This window comes from Zophobas morio, unplaced genomic scaffold, assembly GCF_036711695.1.
Source record: "Zophobas morio isolate AGI-343-1 ecotype UQ-CSIRO unplaced genomic scaffold, CSIRO_AGI_Zmor_V1 ptg000011l, whole genome shotgun sequence".
Lineage (NCBI taxonomy): Eukaryota > Metazoa > Arthropoda > Insecta > Coleoptera > Tenebrionidae > Zophobas > Zophobas morio.
In genome coordinates this window covers 25,292,806-25,317,622 of record NW_026972116.1, presented here as the reverse complement: position 1 = coordinate 25,317,622, position 24,817 = coordinate 25,292,806, and the positions used below count along the sequence as shown (strand labels likewise).

The following is a 24,817-nucleotide window of genomic DNA, read 5'->3' as shown; positions in this document are numbered from 1 at the left end:
TCAGTTTATTGACTTTTTAAATTTTCGTTTTTTCAATTTTTAGCCTGTTCGACTTTTCGACTTCTCAAGTTTTCAGTTTTTCAATTTCTAAATTTTTTGATGTTCCAATTTTGGATTTTTTTGATTTTTCTATTTTTTCGATTTGGCCATTTTTCCATATCTCAGTCCTGGAACTTTTCAAAATTTTGATTCTTCAATTTATTCGATATTTTGAAGTTTAGACTTTAAAATTTTTCAATTTTCCTGTTATTCAATTTTTCAATTTTTCAATTTTTCGATTTTTTAAATTTTGGATTTTTCAATTCTTCTAATTCTCGATTTTTCAAATTATTATCGATTTCAGTTTTTTGATTCGTCAATTTTTCAATACATCAATTTGTCTATTTTTCAAATTATGGATATCTTAGATTTTTTTTATTTTTCAATTTCTCAATTTTCTAATATTTCAGTTTTACGATTCTTCAAGTTTTCGATTTTTATATTTTTAAATCTTCAATTTTTGTCGCTCCTTAATTTTCGATTTTTTTATTTTCCTATTTCTCAAAATCTCGATCTTTTGATTTTTCAGTTTCTCAAATCTTCGACTTTTCCGGTTTTTGATTCTGATTTTTCAATTTTTTGACTTTGTAAAATTTTCGTTCGTTCAACTTTTCGGTTACTCGATTTTTCAATTTTTCAATGTTTTAGTTTTCGGATTTTTCACTTTTTTGATTCTTGAATTTTTCGATTTTAATTCTCGATTTGTCAAATTATCGATTTCAGTTTTTTGATTCGTCAATTTCTCTATTTTCCAATTTCTCATTTTTTTAATTTCTCAATTTCTCAATTTTTCAATACATATTTCAGTTTTATGTTTTTAAAATTTTGTATTTTTGGCGTTTCTAAATTTTGGACTTTTTTATTTTCCTATTTCTCAAAATCTCAACCTTTTAATTTTTCAGTTTTTCAAATCTTCGACTTTTCAGGTTTTTGATTCTGATTTTTCGGTTTTTTGACTCTTTAAATTTTCGTTTTTTCAACTTTTCGGTTGTTGGACTTTTCGATTTCTCGAGTTTTCAATTTTTCAGTTTCTGAATTTTTCCAGTTTTGGAATTTTTTGATTTTTCGATTTGACTATTTTTCCATATCTCAGTCTTGAGACTCTTCAATATTTCGATTCTTCAATTTTTCGATACTTTGAAGTTTGGGTGTTCAGATTTTTCAATTTTCCTGTTATTCGATTTTCCAATTTTTCAATGTTTCGATTTTTTGACGATTCGATTCCTCGTTTTCTCAATTCTTTGATTCTTCAATTTTTTCATATTTTAATTTTATGACTTTTTAAATTTTAGTTTGAACGATTTATAGATTATTCAGTTTTTGGAATTTTTGATTTTTCGATCTTTTGGATTTTTGAGTTATCTTTTTTTTAATTTTAAAATTGTCAATTTTTCAATTTTTAGTTTTTCGTCAGACTATTTGGATTTCTCGATCTTTTCATTGTTCGACTTCTTGATGTTTAAATTTTTCAATTAAATCGATTTTTCAATTTTTCGACATTTAGATCTTTAGATTTTTGGTTTTTTCAATTTTCGTTGTTTCATTTTTCAATTTTTCGACATTTCAGTTTTGGAATTTTTCAATTTATTCATTTTTCAATTTTCGATTTTGAAATCTTAGGTTGTTCGATTTCTCGTTTTTTTATTTTCCGGTTTTTGATTTTTGATGTTTCGATTTCCAGATTTTTAAATTTTTTAGTATTTCAATTTTTAGATTCATTTAAGCCTCAAGATAGAATGGCACAAGTGACATAACCTAAAGATCACCTAAAGTTTAAACCTCCAGTTGACAAATAAGTAGTGTCAGTCCAAGATTAGTTAATAGATAGTTATTATTTTCCGGTTTTTTGATTTCTGATCTTTCGATTTCGAGATTTTTAAATTTTTTAATATTTCAATTTTTAGATTCATTTAAGCTTCAAGATAGAATGACACAAGTGACATAACCTAAAGATCACCTAAAGTTTAAACCTTCAGTTGACAAATAAGTAGTATCAATCCAAGATTAGTTAATAGATAGTTAAACGACTCTTATTATTAGACATCGGTATTGTTGGTTGCCTACAATCAAAATAAAAAATACCTATTTTAAATATGAAACAACAGATTTTGTATTAATTGTAAACCATGATATTACAAAACTAATCCTTTTACACGGAACCTACAATTCCTTATTAAAATAAAAGTATACTTTAAATTTGTTGATTGTAATGCTACCTTAATACTAATTCTATTTACAAATAATAGTAATAAATTACATTTTAAAAATATAATAAATCAATTATTTACTAAACTGAAGACAATAATTTACTGTAAGTACAGTGATAACGACTATAATCATTTTTTAGGAGAAGTAATTATTACAGTGCAAATTAAAATAAACCAAAGTCCATAAGTTCAGGCGCCTGCAACGCCACTGCCTCAAAATAGGCGTAACCTTCGTACCACAACAACGCTTCTCATTGGTTGCGTAAATCGTATGACATTTTATTGACATTTTCTGAAGCTCAAACCTAACCTAAAGTGCAACCTACATGCTAAAAAGCCGCTCACAATTCAGGTAATGTATTTTTCTAAATATAGCATTAATTCCATGTTTATGGTACTTAAAACCCACACATACATAGTCATGACACACTTGTTTTAATTGTTGGTACCCCATTGTTGCTATCTATGCTTTTCAACAATATAGTGATGATTTTTTGTTGCATAATTATGTTTCCTTGAGTTTTTTTTTAATAACCGTCAAGTTGATAACACAACAAAATAATGACACGCTAATTTGAGTAGGAGTGGGGGCTACTTAAGTATTGTTTTTAAGTTTGTTGTTATCACTTCCAAACTTTACACTGCAGTGATTGTTTTACTTTCCACAGGTGCCGCAAAAATGACAGAAACCGAACAAAACGTTCTCGTGGGACCTGAATTAGAACGGTTTCTGGAAGGCTCTTTAGGGGAATTGTTGCTACTCTTACTGAAAACGCACTGTGATAATGTTTTACAAGTAAGTGTATTTTGGTCTTCATTAATAATGTAAAAATGCCATTCAAATTAATTATTAATTGTACACTTGTTCTTATGATTGTTTAATGTTTAGGTTGATGCTGCCACAGATGAAGAATTGCCCGCCAATTTATTGCTTAGCCGAGCCATTAAAATAGCAGAGTGGTTCAGAAGTATAGGTGTTAACGCTCAAGAATCAATTTCGATTATTAGCGAAAATAGGCTAGAATTTGCTGTTGTTACTGTAGCCACATTTTTAGCAGGATTAGTATTTGCCCCCCTGAACCCTGATTATACTCCAGGTGAGTACATCATGATAACGCGTGAATTTAATAAATAATCTCATTCATACTTATGGTATGAGAAGAGGTCTTCCATCATATCAATTTTTGTCTATGTGACTTTATGACGTCGTTTGTTTAAATGACTATGAGTTACAGAAATCTCGTTTTATCTAATCATCAATAAACAATTGAACTTTGAATTGAAGGTCGCAGCGTGACTTTACATAATAATAACAGTTGTTATATATTTCTTTATTGGTTATTTAATGTCCAGTCATAAACTTAAAATTGTAAATTTATTGATAAGCAATAAGGTTAATTTAAAAAAAAAATCATAAAGACCATAAACTGTTATATCAGTTTTTTTTTTTTTTGTAATAGTTACGTTTGGTAACACTGAAAACCAACGCTAACTATAACAGCCATAAACTTAAGCATGTAAATTAATTGAAGTTATATTTGGTAATACTGAAAATCAATGCCAACTATAAGTAACTAAATTTTACTACAGGCGAGCTGAAACATGTTCTCGGCCTATCTAAACCAAGGGTGGTTTTCTGCTCGCCCCAAACCATCCAAAAAATGACACGTGTCTTGCCGGAACATCCATTCCTCCAGCACATCGTCCTCTTCGGTAAGAAGAAACTTAACCACAAAAAAGTGACCATGCTTGACGACATCGTAGCAGGTAAAATCCAACCCCAACGCGACAAAATCCCTAAATTCGAGAATCGCAGGAGCCGATCCCGACAATATAGACGAAAGCTTCCAGGCCACTCCAGTGGAGCCAACAGAAAGCATAGCGACGATTTTGATGTCCTCGGGAACCACAGGCTTGCCGAAAGGCGTCATGTGCACTCATGAAAGTATGACGGTTTATATCGACGTTATGAGGTAAAAAAACAGCTAATAGTTTTGTATATTCATAAAATTTTATGACTTGGTTGACGACTCTTATCAACGTAATTTATTTTATGGAGTCGAACTTTTTTTTAATTTATGGTTTTTTAAATTGGTTGAAGGTTATTTCGACAAAACTTCCGTGCCATTTGAAGTACAGTCGAACAAATCCCGTTTCTTTGAAAAATAATAAAATTTGATTTTGCGAACTTTTATTTATGATAACCTCTATAGGTTAAATTTTTTGACAAATTGAGAAATCAAAAAATATAAAAACAGCAGTAAAAAATTAAAAAAAGTCGCAGAATTATAGAATTTAAAAATTTTTAAACTGTAAAACTGCATAAATATAAAATTGAAAATCGATAATTTTAAAATCGAAAAGTTGAAAAAAATTGAAAATCAAAATTTTGAGAAATTAAAAATCAAATTGGAAAATCAAAACAACGAAATTCGGATAATTGAGAAATCAAAAATCGTAAAAATAAAAACAGAAAAAGAATTACAAAATAGAAAATTTGCGAAATTATGAAACTGTAAAATCAAAAACTGAAAATTGAAATTTTGAAAAGTTAAAAATCGAAATTGGAAAATCGAAACAATGAAATTCGGCTAACTGAAAAATCAAAATTTGAATTTTTGGAAAAACGACACATTTGAAAAACGAAGAATTATGGAATTGAACACTCAGAATCTGACTAATTAAAAACCGAATAACTGAGACATCGAAAAATAGTAAAAATGTAAAATTGACAATTCGAAAATTCCAAAATTTGAAAAATTAAAATTGAAATTCTGAACAATAAAAAGCAAAAAAATTGAAAAATTGTAAAACAGCAAAATTGGATAATTGTAAAGCCGAAAATTTATTAAACTGTAAAAACGAAAAATTGCAAAATTATAAACTGAAAAAACGAACAACTGAAAAATGAAAAATGGAAGGATTCCAAAACAGAATTTTTTTTAAATCTAATAATTGAAAAACGGATTCATTAAAAACTGGAGAATTGAGAAATCGAAACATTGTAAATGTATAAGTCGGAAAAATCAAAAATTTGCAAAATTACAAAGTTGAAAATCGAAAAATTGTAAAACAGAAAAATTACAAAATTTAAAAGTTCAAAAATCGCGAAATTGTGAAATTGAAAATCAAAAACTTGAAAAATAGAAAATTGAAATTTTGAAAAATTATTAAACTGTAAAACTTAAAAACTGCATAAATATAAAATTGAAAATCGAATAATTTTAAAATCGAAAAGTTGAAAAATAGGATACATAATTGAAAACAATTGAAAAACTACAAAATTGAAAATCGAAATTTTGAAAAATTAAAAATCTAAAATTGTAAAATCAAAACAACGAAACTCGGATAATTGAGAAATGAAAAATCGTAAAAATATAATACAGAAAAATAAAAAATTACAAAATTGAAAATTTGCGAAATTATGAAACTGAAAATGGAAATTTTGAAAAATTAAAAATCGAAAAAATGAAATTCGGTCAACTGAAAAATCAAAATTTGATTTTTTGGATAAACGAGATATTAAAAAATGAAGAATTATGAAATTGAAAACTTAGAATTTGATTAATTAAAAACCGAATAATTGAGACATCGAAAAATAGTAAAAATGTAAAATTGACAAGTCGACAAATTTTAAAATAATTAAACTGAAAAATCAAAAATTTGAAAAATCAAAATTGAAATTTTGAACAATAAAAGGCCAAAAGATTGAAAAATTGTAAACTACAAAATTGGATAAAAATTGAAAAGCCGAAAATTTATTAATCTGTAAAAATGAAAAAAACGAACAATTGAAAACTGAAAAATCGAAGGATTCCAAAACCAAAAAAATTTTTAACTCTGATAATTGAAAAACTGATTATTAAAAACTGGAGAATTGAGAAATCGAAGTACATATTGTAAATGTAGGTATAAGACAGAAAAATAAAAAAATTGCAAAATTACCAAGTTGAAAATCGAAAAATTGTAAATAGAAAAATTACAAAATTTAAAAATCAAATAATTGAAAATTGAATTTCGAAAAATTAAAAATCAAAAAACGTGAAATTTAAAAAACGAAGAATTATAAAATTGAAAATTTGGATAATCGTAAACTCGAAAATTTATCAAAAAATGAAAAATTGCAAAATTATTAAATTGAAGAATTGGAGAACTTAAAAAATTTGAGAAATTGGGAAATTCTGATAATTGAAAAACTGATTCATTAAAAACTGGACAGTCGAGAAATCGAAAAATTGTTAAAATATAAACATGAAAAATCAAAAACTTGGACAATTGGAAATGGAAATTTTGAAATATTAAATCAAAAAATTAAAATTTTGAACAATTAATTTATAAATTGAAAAAACGAGCAATTGAAAAATAAAAAATCGAACCAAAAATTTTTTTAACTGATAATTGAAAAACTGATTAATTATTAAAAATGGAGAATTGAGAAATCGAAACATTGTAAATGTATAAGACAGAAAAATTAAAAATTTGCAAAATTACAAAGTTGAAAATCGAAAAATTGTAAATTCAAAAATTACAAAAATTTAAAAATCGAAAAATTGAAAATTGAAATTTTGAAAAATGAAATACAAAAACTATAACTGGAAAAACGAAGAATTATAAAATTTAAAATTCAGAAATTGATTAATTAAAAACTGTATAATTGAGACATCCAAAAATAGTGTAAAAAAAGCAAAATAGAAGAATTGTAATATAATTAAACTAAAAAATCAAAAACTTGCAAAATTAAAATTTATTTTGAACAATAAAAATTAAAAAATTGTAAAATTTCAAATTGAAAATTTGGACAACTATAAACTCGAAAATTTGGATAATTGTAAACTCGAAAAATCGAAGGATTCCAAAACCGAAAAATTGAAAAATCGAGAAATTCGAAAATCTGATAATTGAAAAACTGGACAGTCGAGAAATTGAAAAATTGTAAAAGTATGAACCTGAAAAGTCAAAAATAATTGCAAAATTACAAAATTGAAAAACCAAAGAACTGCAAAATTATGAAATTAGAAACTCAAAAACCTGGAAAATTTGAATTCGAAATTTGGAAATATTAAATAAAAAAATCAGAACAGTGAAATTTGGATAATTGAAAAATAAAAAATTTGAAAAATTCAAATTGAAATTTGGAAAAAAAAAATTGACAAATTGTGAAACTACAAAATTGAAAAATTGGATAATTGTAAACTCGAAAATTTATTAGACTGTAAAAATGAAAAATTGCAAAATTATAAATTAAAAAAATGAATAATTGAAAAATGCAAAATCGAATGATCGCAAAATCGATTTTTTTTTTAAATCTGGTAATTGAAACACTGATTCATTAAAAACTGTAGAATTGAGAAATCGAAACATTGTTAATTTATAAGACAGAAAAATCAAAAATTCGCAAAATTACAAAGTTGACAATCGAAAAATTGTAAATAGGAAAATAACAAAATTTAAAAATCGAAAAATTGCGAAATTGTGAAATCGATGATCAAAAAATTGAAATTTAAAAAAATTAAAATTAAAAACAATGATTGAAAAAACGCAAAATTAAAAAAACGAAGAATTATAAAATTGAAAATTCAGAAATTGATTAATGAAATACTGTATAATTGAGACATCCGAAATATTGTATAAATGCAAGAGAAAATTCAGAAAGATGAAAAATCAAAAATTTGAAAAATTAAAATTAAAATTTTGACAATTAAAAATTAAAAAATTGTGACATTTCGAATTGAAAATTTGGATAACTGTAAACTCGAAAATTTATAAAACTGTAAAAATGAAAATTTGCAAAATTATTAAATTGAAAAATCGAAGGATTCCAGAACCAAAAAATTGAAAAATCGAGAAATTCGAAAATCTGATTCATTAAAAACTGTACAGTCGAGAAATCGAAAAATTGTAAAAATTTATAAACCTGAAAAATCAAAAATAATTGCAAAATAACAAAATTGAAAAACCGAAGAAATGCAAAATTATGAACTTGAAAAATCAAAAACCTGGAAAATTGAAATTGGAAATTTGAAAATATTAAATTACAAAATCAAAACAGTGAAATTGGGATAATTGAAAAATAAAAAATTTTAAAAATTAAAATTGAAATTTGGAACAATAAAGAGCAAAAAAATTGAAAAATTGTGAAACCTCAAAATTCAAAAATTGGATAATTGTAAACTCGAAAATTTATGAAACTAAAAATGAAAAATTGCAAAATTATTAAATTGAAAAATCGGAGAATTCCAGAACCAAAAAATTGAAAAACCGGGAAATTCGAAAATCTGATAATTGAAAAACTGATCCATTAAAACTGGAGAGTCGAGAAATCGAAAAATTGTTAAAATATAAACCTGAAAAATAAAAATTAATTGCAAAATTACAAAATTGAAAAACCGAAGAATTGCAAAGTTATGAAATTGAAAAATCAAAAATTTGGAAAATTAAAATTGAAACATTGAACAATAAACGCAAAAAAATTGAAAAATTGTCAAACAACAAAATTGAAAAATTGCAAAATTTATTACACTATAAAAATGAAAAATCCAAAGATTCCAAAACCGATTTTTTTTTAAATGTAATAATTGAAACACTGATTATTAAAAACTGTAGAGTTGAGAAATCGAAACATTGTAAATGTACAAGACAGAAAAATCAAAAATTTGCAAAATTATAGAAAAATTACAAAATTTAAAAATCCAAAAATCGCGAAATTGTGGAATTGAAAATCAAAAACTTGAAAAATTGAAAATTCAGAAATTGATTAATTAAAAACCGTATAATTGAGACATTCACAATGTTGTAAAAATGTAAAATAGAAAAATTGTAGAGGAGTAATATAATTAAACTGAAAAATTAAAATTTTCAACAATTAAAAATTAAAAAATTGTAAAATTGAGAAATCGAAGGATTCCAAAACCAAAACATTGAAAAATCGAGAAATTGGAAAATCTGATCATTGAAAAACTGATTCATTAAAAACTGGACAGTTGAGAAATCGAAAAATTGTAAAAATATAAACGTAAAAAATCAAAAATATTTGCAGAATTACAAAACCGAAAAATCTTGTAATTTTAAAATTGGACATGGAAATTTTGAAGTATTAAATCAAAAATCAGAAAATCGAAACAATGAAATTCCGGAAATTAAAAATCAAAAAATTACAAAATCGTAAAATTGAAGCATTAAGTCGAAAAATCTCAGCTGTAAAATCAAAAATTGAAAAATCTAAAAAATTTAAACCGAAAAAGTTCTAAAATTCAAGTATGTATTAAACTACTAAAATAATCATCGAGAAATTGGAAAATCTGATAATTGAAAAATTTATTGATTAAAAACCAGACAATTGAGAAATCGAAGAAATGTAAAAATATAAAACTAAAAAATCAAAAAAAAAATACAAAATAAAAAAATTGGTCCAAAGCTATTTATTAGACAGAACTTACCTCGCCCATGGGGCACAATTCAACAAATCCAGCTTCTTTTGGAATCACCTGTATAAGCAGTTCTGAAAAATACATATGAATGCAGTGATAAATCACAAGTATAGACTTTGCACATTTTAGGTAGGATTAGGTATTAGGTATACAAAAACATATACGAGTGTTATTTTATAAAATTTCCTTAGCTTTTACGAAGTAAAAACGCCACCTTTCCTACTTAACAAATTTACTTTACATATTTTGTCAGAACCACGGTGGCCCAAATCGTCGAGAACGACGACCCCAGCGACGCCATGATGGGCCTGGCGCCATTTTTCCACTCCATGGGTTTCATGTTGATGTTCCTGAACCTTCTGCGCGGCAAAAAAATGGCCGTCTTGACCAAATTCAAGACGAAGGTTTTCTTAGACGCACTAATCAAATACAGGGTACATTATTTTAAATCAGCTTAAAAAAAAAACAAAAAAAATATACAATTGTGTCATAGATAAAACGGTTGGTAGTGCCGCCACCAGTCATGTTGGTGCTTCTGAAGCACCCTTTAACCAAACAATACGACCTCTCCGGCATCGAGGAAATCCGGACGGGTGCTGCCCCCATGGGGAAAGACATGGAACGAGAACTGAAGGAGCGCTTCAAAGTGAAACACGTGTCTCAAGGGTATGGCATGACGGAGACCACTTTGGGGGTTCTAGTGAGCCCTTTGGGGGTCACAAAAGTGGGATCAGTTGGGAAAATCGTTCCAGGAATGATGGCCAAAGTAATCACTCCATTATTTGTTCCGAGTTATTATTAAAAAAAAATTGTGTGGTAGGTGATCGGCGACGACGGCAAAGCCCTAGGTCCGTATAAAGAGGGCGAAATTTGTTTCAAGGGACCTTTGATAATGAAGGGGTATATCGGGGACCCGGTAGCTACCGCCAACACGATAGACAAGGATGGGTGGATACACACGGGCGACGTGGCCTACTACGACGACGATGGCTACTTTTACATCGTTGACAGGATTAAAGAATTGGTTAAATATAAGGGTTATCAGGTGGCGCCAGCGGAGTTGGAGGCGCTGTTAATTACTCACCCGGCGGTGGCAGATGCCGCTGTTATCGGCTTGCCGGACGAACGGGCCGGGGAACTACCGCTCGCATTTGTGGTGAAAAAACCGGGCAAAACTACCTCAGAAAAAGAATTAATCAAATTCGTCGCAGGTTTGTTTTGTTGTTGGGTTGGTATCCGTGGTTTATCGATTTCTTTGTAGATAACGTTTCGTCCCAAAAGCAGATACGAGGGGGCGTTGTGTTCGTGGACGAAATTCCTCGGAATCCCACGGGGAAGATTCTCAGGAGGCATTTGAAGGAGCGCGCGGTCACACTTAAATCTAAGCTTTAAGTACTTATTTCGGTGATATTTTATTGTTGATAATTTTATACTTTTTTGTTGTGTAGTGGAAGTGCGATTTTAAATTAGGCCAAAGATCTCGCTTGGTTTTTAAATAAAAGATGGTATAAAAAGCGTTTTGTATTAAGAAATCAGAATACAATATTTACAATACACAGGTTTCGATAAATTCAACTATGTCACAATAATGAAAATAATACTTAGTACACAAAAGTTATTAGGGATCAAAAGATCCGATTAAACCTAGTATTTTGGCTTATAACCTCGTAATGGAAGTTGGTAAACTCAACGTCAACGCAATCGGGGTTTCTATTCAAAATAGCTCATAAACAAGTAGAAGTAGTACACGCTTTTATTTAAAATTGGACAGTCTTTATAGTAAAGTTCAAGATCAAGAACTCGATTTAGTCTACCTATGAATTATTTAGTACATCTTTTGATAAGGAAGCGTTAAATTCAACAATAAACTTTATAGTTTCAATGGTTGTAGGTACATTCACATCTATCGGATTAGGATATAAAAATAAACCTGTAATATTTCAAACAATCGCTTGAATGTCATATTACAAGATAGCTCTATTTTTATTTCTGCGACAACCACGGCGAAAAAACAAAGGAAGATATGTAAAATCGCAGTAACCTGCAAGATTCACCTAAAATCACAAGTCGTACGACCACATCCACGTCTACTCCCCCTCCTTTAAAAGCAAACTTAACGTTTCTCCTCCAAACAAACCATCTTCTGTACAAGGAACTTGTTCGAGACAACAAAAGACTGATAAATTGTTTGACAATACAACTAAAAAATAAATAATCGCCCTTTAACAATACATTCACTTCACATTTTGGAATTTAAAGCACAACTAATAACAACTTAATCCGAATCGTCATCCGCACCCGGGTCGAACCCAGTCAGGTCCGCCGACTGCAGATGCCCCTTCATAAGAGCATACTCTATCAAAGCGAGGTGGCAGAAAATGTACTGGTCAGGCATTTGGATGGAATATGCGCGTTGTGAGCGGATTCGTTCGACCGTCCCTCGGATATCCGCCGTCCCCAGGTCCTCCAGCCGGGATATGCAGATGTCCAGCGTACAAAAAGTACCTAAAACACACCACCAATCACTCACTTCAATCCACGGGCGATTTTTCTACTGTACCTGTTCGCCCAATCCCCGCGCTGCAGTGCACCACGATGGGCGGCCCCCGCGGGTGCCCCGCCCACGTATCGCCCAGCGCCACCACCATGGCGTTCTGTTTCCTCCGCACCCGCTCCAGGAACTCGAGCATGGCCTTGGCGGAGCGCGGGACTCCGTAGTCGGGCCACGAGGTGAACTGCCAGTGCGAGACCTCCCTGGACTCGTCGGTCTGGAAAAAAAATGGGGGTGTTGGTGTGTGGTTAATAATAGGTGTTTCATGACCCATCAAAATTCGCGTCGCGTCCTTCGAAAGGCCGGGTTACGGTTCACTGGAGCTCGTGGATGACCTTTGAAGTCGGCGTCCACGTGTGAGTGGCTAATTAGCTAGTGCGTCGGAGTTTCTGGGACGGTGGAGAATTTGCTTCCGGTATGCGGGCTGAGTCAACAAGCCAGAAAATCAGGTCGTTTGTTTTTATGGGCTGACATTTTGCGTCGTTTGTGGGTTTTGCGCGATTAACGGAGTGGTTTGATCGGTGTTAAGTTAGGAGAATTACACGTGAATAAAAATTTGAAGTGCGTTCCGGTTCGACTTGGCGGCGTAGAAAAGCCGTAAAAGATGTGGTTTATGTGGGGGAATCGCGGCGGGGTTGTCAGTTATCAAAAATATACCAATCTATCTAAGATCTTCATTATCTTTTCGTTTCTATTCATGTTAAAATTTCATTTTCGTATATTCAAGTTTCGCAGTGAATCGAAATATTCTTGAATTTTCATGATTTTAAAATTGCCCTTTTTGGTGCTTTAGGACGTCATATTTCAAAAACTATTCAAAATTTTGTCTTAGATTTTTAACTATAATTTAACCAAACACTACTGATTCTAACAATGTCATTTTTGCTACACTAAGTGTTTTCAAATTTCCACCAAAAAAAATCTTTCTTCATTACTTGGACAAAAAGTGTATTGAAATTTTCAACATGGAACTTTTTCTTTTATTATTGAAGATTTTAAAGTCAACCAGTGGCAAACTTTTAGATTATGGTCTAAAAAAAAAATTGTGATGAATTATTTCACAGTGATCCTTGTCTTTTGAGGTAAAAATTTTATAAACTCAGACCTGATTTTGATTAGACTGGACTTGATGAAATTTTGACATAACCTAACTTTCAGATGACCCGACTTAACATTACCAGACCTCACATGGCTTGATTTGATATCTTAAAATGACCTGAATTTAACGTGCCTTGATTCGACTTGAACAGAATTTGACATGACGTGACTTGAAGTCATCTGATTTTGACTCGAGCTGACTGACAGCTCATTTTACATTACAACTTAAGATCCGACACATGACCTGACCTGACCTGATTTTGACACATGACATGATTTTGAAATGACACGACCTGACTTGAGAATCCAATTCTGACATAACCAGACTTAATGTTAGCTGAATTTGGCGTGTCTTGAAGTGACCTGACTTTAACATAACCGAATTTTTATATAACATGACTTTGATAACACCTGACTTTGACATGAGGTGACTTGAAGTGATTTGATTTTTGATCGAGTTAATTTTGACATGGCCTGAGTTTACATTACCTGACTTTCAGATGACCTGATATAGATATCTTAAAATGACCTAAATTTGACGTGTCTTGACTCGACTCGAGCAGAATTTGACATGACGTGACTTGAAGAAATCTGATTTTTGCTCGAGCTGACTTTGACATTGCTTGATTTTACATTACCTAACTTGATATGGTCTCACTACGTGAGACTTACGTGAATCAATTAAGACCTGACTTTGACACGATATGACAGGATTTTGACATAACATGACCTGACTTGAGAACCCGATTCTGAGAAGACCTGACCTGATATAACCAGACTTTGACATGGCCTGACTTGACTTGATCTGGCGTTGATATGGCTTGAACCGACATGACCCAACTTAAAATGATCTGAGTTTGACGTATCTTGGAGTGACCTGACTTTGACATGACCGAATTTGACTTAACATGACTTTGACATAACCTGAGTTTACATTACCTGACTGAGATGACCTCACTTGACATGATATGAGTTGCCATGACAATATACGAACTTAAGATCCGAAAAATGACTTTATTTGACTTTGTCATGACCTGACTTTATGTAACTTAACGTTGACATGTATGGGTGAGAAAGAAAATTGTCACGAAATTGATAGAAAAATTAATGTAGCAAAAATAACACTATTTAAAACATACACGAACTGAAGATCTGAAAAATGACTTTACTGAACCTAACTTTCACATCACCTGAATTTTGACATGACATGACGTAACTCGATTATACATCACCTGACTTGAGATGACCTGGCTCGTTCTGATCTGATCTGACTTGAACTTAAGTTGCGAAAAATGACTTGACTTAATACGTGACCTGACTGGCATGCCCTGACTTAATATGACGTAATTTTGACATGATTTGACTTTAATAAGACATGGTTTGACACGATGAAATAATGACATGACGTGACTTGGAGTCATCTGACTTTGACATTACCGGATTTTACATGACCTGCCTTGACATTGCATGACTTTGATGTTATCTAATCTTGCCATGATATGACTTGAAGTGATTTGATTTTGAGTCAAGCTGACTTAATAGACCTAATTTGGACATGGCCTGACTTGACATGACCCGATTCTGAGAACACCCGACTTGACATAATGAAACATTAACATAACCGGACTTTGACCTGTCTTGACTCAATTTGAGCAGAATTTGAGATGACGTAACTTGGAGTGAATCTGACTTTGAAATGACCGGATTTTACATGACCTGATTTGACATAACCTGACTTCGATATGACGTGACTTGAAGTCATATGATTTTGAGTCAAACTGACTTTGACAGGGCCTGATTTTACATTCGGTGACTTTGTCATAAATTGACTTTGAAATGACCTGACTTAAAGACCTAATTTTAACAAGGTCTGACTTGACATGACGCGATTCTGAGAAGATCTGACTTGATTAACTAGACTTTAACATGATCTGACTTTAATAAGACCTAACTTGACATGGCCTGAATTGACATGGACTTTGACATGACCTGACCTGACTCTATCTAACTTGACATGATCTGGCGTTGAGATAGGTTGAACTAACATGATCTAACGGAATATGACGTAGATCTGACATGACGTGACTTGGAATGATCTGACTTTAACATGAACGGATCTTACATGACCTGACTTTTGACATGACTTGACTTTGACATGACGTGACTTGAAGTGATCTGATTTGAGTTGAACTGATTCTGACATGGCCTGATTTTACATGAACTGACTTTGTCATGGCTTGACTCTGATATGACCTGACATAATAAGACCTAATTTTGACATGGCCTGACTTTGGGATGGCCTGCCTTAACATTACCTGACTGGACATGATTTTCGTTGACATGGCTTGAATTGACATGATCTTTGACATAACCAAACTTTGAGATGACCTAACTAGATCTAGTCTGACTTGACAATATCTAACTTGACATGATCTAGCGCTGACTTGGGTTGAACTAACATGACCTAACTTAATATGATGTAGATTTGACATGTCTTGACTTGAAATGAGCAGAATCTGACACTGACTTTATCATGACTGGATTTTACATGGCCTGACTTTTGACATGACTTGACTTTGTCATGACGCGACTTGACGTAACCTGATTTTGAATCGAGCTGATTTTGACATGGCGTGATTTTACATTAACTGGCTTTGTCATGACTTGACTGAGATGACCTGTCTTAATAAGACTTAATTTTGAGATGACCTAACTAGATCTGGCTTGACTTGAGATGATCTGGCGTTGACATGGATTGAACAAACATGACCTAACTCAATATGACGTGGACATGACATGACGTAACTTAAAGTGGCCTGATTTAATAAGATCTAATTTTGACATGGCCTGACTTTGAGATGACCTGACTTGACATGATTTGGCGTTGACATGACTTGAATTGACATGGACTTTGACATGACCAAACTTTGAGATGATCTAACCAGATCTGGTCTGACTTGACATGATCTGACATTGACATGGGTTGAACTAACATGACCTAACTCAATATGACGTGGATTTGACCTGAGCAGAATTTGACAGGATGTGACTTGGAATGATATGACTTTAACATGACCGGATTTTACAGGACCTGATTTTTGACATGACTTGACTTTGACAGTGATCTGATTTTGAGTCGAGCTTATTTGGACATGACCTGATTTTACATTAACTGACAATTTTGTCATGACTTAACTCTGAGATGATCTCACAGTAAGACCTAATTTTGACATGGCCTGACTTTGAGATGACTTGACGAAATCTGGCCTGACTTGATACCATCAAACTTGACATGATCCGGCGCTGACATGGGTTGAACTATCATGACTTAACTCAATATGACGTGGATTTGACATGTCTTGATTTGACCTGAGCAGAATTGGACATGACGTGACTTGAAGTGATCCGATTTGAGTCGAACTGATTTTGACATGGCCTGATTTTACGCTAACTGACTTTGTCATGATTTGACTCTGAGAGGACCTTACTTAATAAGACCTAATTTTGACATGGCCTGACTTTGAGATGATTTAACTAGATCTGTCCTGACTTGACACTATCAAACTTGACATGATTCGGCGTTGACATGGCTTGATTTGACCTGAGCAGAATTTGACAGGACGTGACTTGGAATAATATGACTTTAACATGACTGGATTTTACACTACCTGATTTTTGACATGACTTGACTTTGACAGTGATCTGATTTTGAGTCGAGCTTATTTGGACATGACCTGATTTTACATTAACTGACAATTTTGTCATGACTTGACTCTGAGATGACCTCACAGTAAGACCTAATTTTGACATGGCCTGACTTTGAGATGACCTGACGAGATCTAGCCTGCCTTGACACTACCAGACTTGACTTCATCCGGCGTTGACATGGATTGAATTATCATGACCTAACTCAATATAACGTGGATTTAACATGTCTTAACTTGACCTGAGCAGAATTTGATACGACGTCACTTGAAATGATCTACATAATTTGAGTCGAGCTCATTTTGACATGATCTGATTTTACATTAACTGACTTTGTCATGCCTTGACTCTTAGATGACCTGACTTAATCAGACCTAATTTTGACACGGCCTGACTTTGAGATGACCTGACTTGACATGATTTGGCGTTGACATGCCTTGAATTGACATAGACTTTGACATGACCAAACTCTGAGGTGATCTAACTAGATCTGGCCTAACTTGACATTATATAACTTGCCATGATCTGGCATCGACATGGGTTGAACTAACATGACCTAACACAATATGACGTGGATTTGACACGTCTTGACTTGACAACAGCAGAATTTGACAGGATGTAACTTGAAGTGATCTGAACTCAACATGACCTGACTTTTCACATGACTTGACTTTAACATGATGTGACTTGAAGTGATCTGATTTTGAGGCGAGCTGATTCTGACATGGCTTGATGTTACATTAACTGACTTTGTCATGACTTAACTCTGAGATCACTTGTCTTTAATATGATCTAATTTTGACATGCCCTGATTTTGAGATGATCTGACTTAACATTACCTGAGTTAACATGATCTGACTTTGACATGGCCAAACTTTGAGGTGATCTAAATAACTAGATCTGGCCTGACTTGACACTATCAAACTTGACATGATCTGGCTCTGACATAACTTCACTTTGACATGAAGTGACTTGAAGCAGAATTTGACATGACGTGACTTGAAGTGATCTGATTTGAGTCGAGCTGATTTTGACATGGCCTGATTTTACGTTAACTGACTTTGTCATGACTTGACTCTAAGATGATCTGACTCAATCAGACCTAATTTTGACAAGGCCTGACTTTGAGATGACCTGACTTGACATGATTTGCCGTTGACATGACTTGAATTGACATGGACTTTGACATGACCAAACTTTGAGATGATCTAACCAGATCTGGTCTGACTTGACATGATCTGGCATCGACATGGGTTGAACTAACATGACCTGACTCAATATGACGTGGACTTGACATGTCTTGACTTGACATGAGCAAAATTTGACAGGATGTGACTTGAAGTGATCTGAACTCAAAATGACCTGACTTTTGACATGACTTGACCTTAACATGATGTGACTTGAAGTGATCTGATTTTGAGGCGAGCTGATTCTGACATAGCTCGATGTTACATTAACTGACTTTGTCATGACTTAACTCTGAGATGATCTGACTTAATAAGACCTAATTTTGACATGCCCTGACTTTGAGATAATCTGACTTAACATTACCTATCTAGACATGATCTGACTTTGACATGACCAAACTTTGAGATGATCTAACTAGATCTGGCGTGACTTGACACTATCAAACTTGACATGATCCGGCATTGACATGTCTTGATTTGACATGAGCAGAATTTGACATGACGGTCTAATTGTGAATCGACCTGACTTCGACATGGCCTGATTTTACATTATCTAACTTTACCATGACTTGACTTTGAGATGACTAGACTTAATACCACCTAATTTTGACGTGGCCTGACTTGATACGTCCCGATTTTGAGAAGACCTGACTTGATATAACATGATCTGACTTCAATAAAACATGATAAACCATTGACATGATCTGGCGTTGACATGGCTTGAACAAGCATGTCCTAACTCAATATGACGTGGATTTCACATGTCTTGGCTTGACCTGGCCAGAATTTGACATGACCTGACTTTGACGGGACTAGACTCTGACATTACGTGCCTTTGAAGTGATTTGATTTTGACATGGCCTGACTTTGCATTAACTGACTTTTTCATTACTTGACTCTGAGATGACCTGATTTAATAATACATAATTTTGACATAGCCTGACTGAGATGACCTGACTTAACATTACCTGAATTTGACGTGGCTTGACACGTCCCGATTCTGAGAATACCCAACTTGACTTAATGACTTTGGCATGACCTGACTTGACGTAATGAAACATTGACGTAATGAAACATTGACATTATCGGACTTGAACATGACCTAAAGATGACCTGACTTGGCACGAGACTTGATACATTTTAAACAATATACTAACTTAAGATCCGAGAATATCTTGACGTGACCTGACTTTGACAAAACCTGACTTTTAACAGTTAACTTTTATCGTTAGTTTTAGAGTAGTAACAAGAATTACATATAATACTGGCAATTTTAGACACATTATGCGCACGTGGTCACTCCATCTGTTCGGTAAACGGGCTATAATTAAGAAATTTTTGCCGCTGCGAAAAAAATGACTTACTTTGTTGTTGATAAGGTTGATCGTGGTAACTGTGTAATCCGGATCCGGCTCAACAGCTATCGTTTTCACCGTGAATTGACCATAAGTTGCTTCGCCACCAGCCTCGGTTTCCCAGTACTGGTGGCATTTCGGACGCCCTCTTTCCATCACTCTAGTCGTCATAACTATAACTAAGGTGTGTTGTTCCCATATCATTCGCCAAAATTCGTTCGTCGTCTTAGGCAGCGGACCTACAACGACAGATTTTTGTGAAATATCGAGGGCGAGCGAAGCGAGCCGTCTCCACCTACCTTGCGTGTTGATAAAAGCATTCTTCTGCTTGTACCCATCGACGAAGTTGGCGTGAATATAATCACTGTCTTTATCACTATCGATTTCCGAAAGAATCACTCTACTATGATCGTAGCACAACACGTCAGTATAGCGGTTTTTCGGCAAGTTGTTTTTCATTTTGGCCACGTTAAACGTCCCATCGGGGGGCCTGGACCGGATCTCGGCGTACTCCTGCATGAGCCCGGAGCGCCCTCTGTCCCTAACGTAGTCGACCAGCTGGGGCATAGTGAGGGCGGCGCCGTCGCCGTGGAGAGAGTCATCGTCGGAGAAGCCGCTCGACGCGCTACTGGGCGGATTCAAGTTGCCCTCCTCCGTCCAACTATCCACGTTTATGTTATTGGTCGATGAAGAAATCTCGATTTCTGTGGGTGTACGGATGCGTTTCTGCGGGGATGGCGTCTTGCCATCTGGAAAAGCGCGCGTCAAAAATGCCGCGGATCTTATGTGCCGTTATCGGCGCAATTCATGCGTGTGCGTTTTGAGGTCTAAAAATGGGCTACTAACCGTACTGCGGCAGCGGCGATTCCTCCCGAGCGGTCATTGACTGCATACAGAACGATAGCCAACCATTATGGTCCAGGATGAGGGAGCCTCCAAGCTGGGTAGGCAGAGATTCTCTGGGTATGTGCGTCAACAATTGTGCTACCGAGACTGTGTAGACTCGTTCGCGGAGCTTTTCCCTCACGAATAGACGGAGAATTTTGAATGGGGCTTTGAACCACAAGGGGGCCGTTACTATGAGCACCTTTTTAAGTTTGGCCGGATAGCCACCCTGCAACAAAAAACACTTATTTATATTCTGAACGGAACATGAATTTTGAGTAGGACGGGATGGGTGGGAATTACGCCTAAGTGCTTGTTGTTGTGAAATTTTGAGTTAGATGAGGTTATGGATCGGTCCTGGGAGGCGAATTAAACGGAATAGGAATGGAACTTCGCTGGGACTGGGGATTTGCATTTGGCATGCATATTCATTAAAGGTGAAATATGGGTGGGGGCGAAGTGGGCTTTGATTGCGGGCGGAATGGGTTATTAACAACTGAGATGTTAGCTGGACGAAGTTGGAACGCCTATACGTTACTTTCACGGTAGTATAGTCGAGATTTCTGAAAAGCGGCACAATTACGAGTTCATTCGTAAAATAGGAAGGTGGATTTTCTGAAATGAGCCCAAAACTGTTCACCAGAAGTGTTCTAAGAACGTGACACAACAAAATTACAACAGGTAATCATTAGGTGTTCTGCGGAAAGTAATCCCCTGTTCCAAGATAACGATAAAATTAGTTCAAATATTTTTTTAACGTTTTAATTTTCGACTAACTTTCATAACACTTAGAGTACGAAGAAATAAGTCTCCCGTTTCTGTCTGCCTTTTTATTACACAGATAATCATAAAAACTGCTGGACCGATTGTAGTCAAATTTTGTATGTACTACGACCGTCGTGTAGAATGTAGATTGTAAAACGCGAAAAATCAATATGGTACTACAACATTTTGCAATTTAAGTTCGAAATTGCAAAATCGAATAATCAAATTAACTAAAATTTATTTGTTCATCCCCTCCCAAATAACTGATGACGTCATCCCAAAATGTTGACGTTTTGTAGTTTTTCTTTTTCTTCGATTTTGCAATTTTTTAAAAGCACAATTTTTGGTTTTTTCATTTTTCATATTTTCGTTTTTTCAATTCAGGTTTTTTTGATTTTCCAATTTTTCAAATTCTTGCCAATTTTTAGATTTTCCAAAGTTTCCATTTTATATTTTTTCATTTTAATTCGAAAATTGAAAAATCGAAAAACTAAAATGTGGAAAATCGAAAAATTGCGAATTGAAAAACTGAAGCAACCAAAAATCCAAACATTGAAAAGCTAAAAATAGGGAAACTTAAAAATCGAAATATTATACAAACGTCAAAATTATTATTATTATTAATTTTGCATCTTTAAAATGAACACTAGAAAAATTGAAAACAAAAATTGCAAATCGGAAAATTGAGAAATCCAAAAATTGAAAAATTTCACCCCGAAAAAGGAAAAACTAAAATCTGAACATTGAAAAACCGAAAACAAAACATTTCTAATCCAAAAATTGAAACATACAAAAAATTATAAAATCCGAACATTGAAAAATCGAAAAAGTGTAAAAATAAAGAAAATAAAAATTCAAAACCAAAAATTGCAAAATCGAAAATTTGAAGAAACGAAAGATTAAAAAATCCAAAAATTGAAGAAACAAAAAAAAACTAAAATTTGAAAAATTGAAAAATTGCAAAATCGAGAAACTAGAAAATCGAAAAACTGCAAATTGAAGAACTAAAGAAACGAAAAATCAAAATATTCAAACACTAAACGATAAACTTAAAAGTCGAACAAAAATTAATGAATCGAAAAATTGAAAGAGAAAACGAATCCAATCAAAACATCCTAAAAATTTTGGTTGGAGGAGTTTAGTGTTTTAAGAATATTGTGATTTGAGGAGTTGGGGATTTTGGTGTTTCGAGTATTTGAGGATTTTGGTGTTTTGAGTATTTGAGAATTTTCATCTTTTGAGGATTCTGAGGATTTGAAAATTTCAGAATTTTGGTGGAGAATTTGAGGATTTTGAAACTCAAAAACTAAAAATCGAAAAAAATTAATGAATCGAAAAATTGGAAAGAAAGAACGAATCGAATGAGGATTTTTTGATTTGGGGGATTTTGGTGTTTTGATGATTTGAGGCTTTTGGTATTTGGAGGATTTCAGGATTTTATTGTTTTGGGGAATTGAGGATTATGACGTTTTGAGGATTTGAGGATTTTGAGTATTTGAGGATTTTAATGTTTTCAGTTGTTGAAGATTTGGATATTTTGAGGATTCGAGGATTCAAAGATTTGAGGATTTTAGTGGGGGATTTGAGGATTTTGGTAGAGAATTTGAGGATTTGAGGATTTTTGTTGAAATTGAAAAACTAAAAATCGATAAACTTGAATATCTAAAAAAATTAATGAATCGAAAAATTGGAAAGAAAAAACGAATTGAAACCAAAATCTTGAAAATTTTGGTTGGAGGATTTTGAAGTTTTGAGGATTTGGGGATTTTCGTGACTTGAGTATTTGAGGATTTTAGTATTTTCAGGATCTTGTTGTTTTGAGGATTTGAGAATTTGTGTTTTGAGGATTTGGAGCTTTTGGTGTTTGGGGAATTTGAGGATTTTGGTGTTTTGAGTAGTTGAGAATTTTGATCTTTTGAGGATCCTGAGGATTTTAAAATTTGAGGATTTTGGTCGAGAATTTGAGGATTTTGAAATTGAAAAACTAACAACCGAAAAAAATATAATGAATGGAAAAAATGGAAAGAAAAAGCGAATCCAATCAAAAAATCCTCCAAAATTTGGATTTTGGTGATTTGACGAGTATTTAAAGATTTTGGTATTTTTAGGATTTTGTTGTTTTGGGGATGTGAGGATTATCGTCGAGGATTTGAGGATGTAGGTAAAGGATTTGAGGATTTTTGTTAAATTGAAAAACAAAAAATCCATAAACTTGCATGTCTAAAAAAATTAATGAATTGAAAAATTGGAAAGAAAAAACGAATTGAAACCAAAATCCTGAAAATTTTGGTTGGAGGATTTTGAAGTTTTGAGGATTTGGGGATTTTCGTGACTTGAGTATTTGAGGATTTTAGTATTTTGAGGATCTTGTTGTTTTGAGGATTTGAGAATTTTGGTGTTTTGAGGATTTGGAGCTTTTGGTGTTTGGGGAATTTGAGGATTTTGGTGTTTTGACTAGTTGAGAATTTTGATCTTTTGAGGATTCTGAGGATTTTAAAATTTGAGGATTTTGGTCGAGAATTTGAGGATTTTGAAATTGAAAAACTAAAAACCGAAAAAAATATAATGAATGGAAAAAATGGAAAGAAAAAGCGAATCCAATCAAAAAATCCTCCAAAATTTGGATTTTGGTGATTTGATGAGTATTTAAAGATTTTGGTATTTTTAGGATTTTGTTGTTTTGGGGATGTGAGGATTATCGTCGAGGATTTGAGGATGTTGGTAAAGGATTTGAGGATTTTGGTAGAGGATTTGAAGATTTTGATGGAGGATTTGAGGATTTTTGTTAAATTGAAAAACAAAAAATCCATAAACTTGCATATCTAAAAAAATTAATGAATTGAAAAATTGGAAAGAAAAAACCAATTGAAACTAAAATCCTGAAAATTTTGGTTGGAGGATATTGAAGTTTTGAGGATTTGGGAATTTTCGTGACTTGAGTATTTGAGGGTTTTAGTATTTTGAGGATCTTGTTGTTTTGAGGATTTGAGAATTTTGGTGTTTTGAGGATTTGGAGCTTTTGGTGTTTGGGGAATTTGAGGATTTTGGTGTTTTGAGTAGCTGAGAATTTTGATCTTTTGAGGATTCTGAGGATTTTAAAATTTGAGGATTTTGGTCAAGAATTTGAGGATTTTGAAATTGAAAAACTAAAAAACCGCAAAAAATTTAATGAATGGAAAAAAATGGCAAGAAAAAGCGAATCCAATCAAAAAATCCTCCAAAATTTGGATTTTGGTGATTTGATGAGCATTTAAAGATTTTGGTATTTTTAGGATTTTGTTGTTTTGGGGATGTGAGGATTATAGTCGAGGATTTGAGGATGTTGGTAAAGGATTTGAGGATTTTGGTAGAGGATTTGAAGATTTTGATGGAGGATTTGAGGATTTTTGTTGAAATTGAAAAACAAAAAATCGATAAACTTGCAGAGATTCATTGGTTATACCACTAACACGAATTTTCTCTATTTCAATAAGTTCGGGAAAATTTCCTGACTTGTGGAAATCTGCACGTGTGGTACCAATCTTTAAATCTGGCAATAAGCAAGACATTGAAAACTATCGACCGATTAGTATAATTTCAGTTCTATCGAAAATCTTTG

The 24,817-nt window shown here is 32.9% G+C and overlaps 2 protein-coding genes and 1 long non-coding RNA gene across 3 annotated transcripts in view; 1 reads left to right on the top strand and 2 right to left on the bottom strand.

Moving 5' to 3' along the window:
- The first annotated feature begins 2,489 nt into the window (after positions 1-2,489).
- LOC135127277 (uncharacterized) lies at positions 2,490-11,187 on the top strand. The gene is made up of 9 exons (XM_064053723.1): positions 2,490-2,598; positions 2,915-3,042; positions 3,136-3,343; positions 3,837-4,013; positions 4,063-4,219; positions 9,927-10,107; positions 10,167-10,439; positions 10,494-10,884; positions 10,935-11,187. Exons 2-9 carry the CDS (start codon positions 2,926-2,928, stop codon positions 11,063-11,065), a joined length of 1,635 nt encoding a protein of 544 aa, XP_063909793.1. The 5' UTR covers positions 2,490-2,598; positions 2,915-2,925; the 3' UTR covers positions 11,066-11,187.
- Positions 11,182-24,817, bottom strand: part of LOC135127276 (tyrosine-protein phosphatase non-receptor type 9) — a 78,532-nt gene continuing 64,896 nt past the window's right edge. Inside the window, exons 4-8 of the mRNA XM_064053722.1 lie at positions 20,416-20,683; positions 19,869-20,318; positions 19,579-19,808; positions 12,234-12,441; positions 11,182-12,178 (exon numbers count right to left, since the gene is read on the bottom strand). Of these exons, the coding sequence (XP_063909792.1) occupies positions 11,949-12,178; positions 12,234-12,441; positions 19,579-19,808; positions 19,869-20,318; positions 20,416-20,683 (1,386 nt within the window). The 3' untranslated portion in view covers positions 11,182-11,948. The remainder of the gene's footprint in view (positions 12,179-12,233; positions 12,442-19,578; positions 19,809-19,868; positions 20,319-20,415; positions 20,684-24,817) is intronic.
- LOC135127280 (uncharacterized) lies at positions 15,959-19,564 on the bottom strand. The gene is made up of 2 exons (XR_010280188.1): positions 18,162-19,564; positions 15,959-16,274 (listed from the first exon to the last, which is right to left on the bottom strand). It is a non-coding gene; the product is annotated as an uncharacterized LOC135127280 (long non-coding RNA).

What these genes read in the sequence shown, in the direction of transcription:
- LOC135127277 (XM_064053723.1), top strand. Translation starts at nt 2,926, where the DNA reads ATGACAGAAACCGAACAAAACGTTCTCGTGGGACCTGAATTAGAACGG. An exon ending in ACGCACTAATCAAATACAGG is followed by an intron (nt 10,108 to 10,166) that starts GTACATTATTTT and finishes ATTGTGTCATAG; the next exon opens with ATAAAACGGTTGGTAGTGCC. An exon ending in ATTAATCAAATTCGTCGCAG is followed by an intron (nt 10,885 to 10,934) that starts GTTTGTTTTGTT and finishes ATTTCTTTGTAG; the next exon opens with ATAACGTTTCGTCCCAAAAG.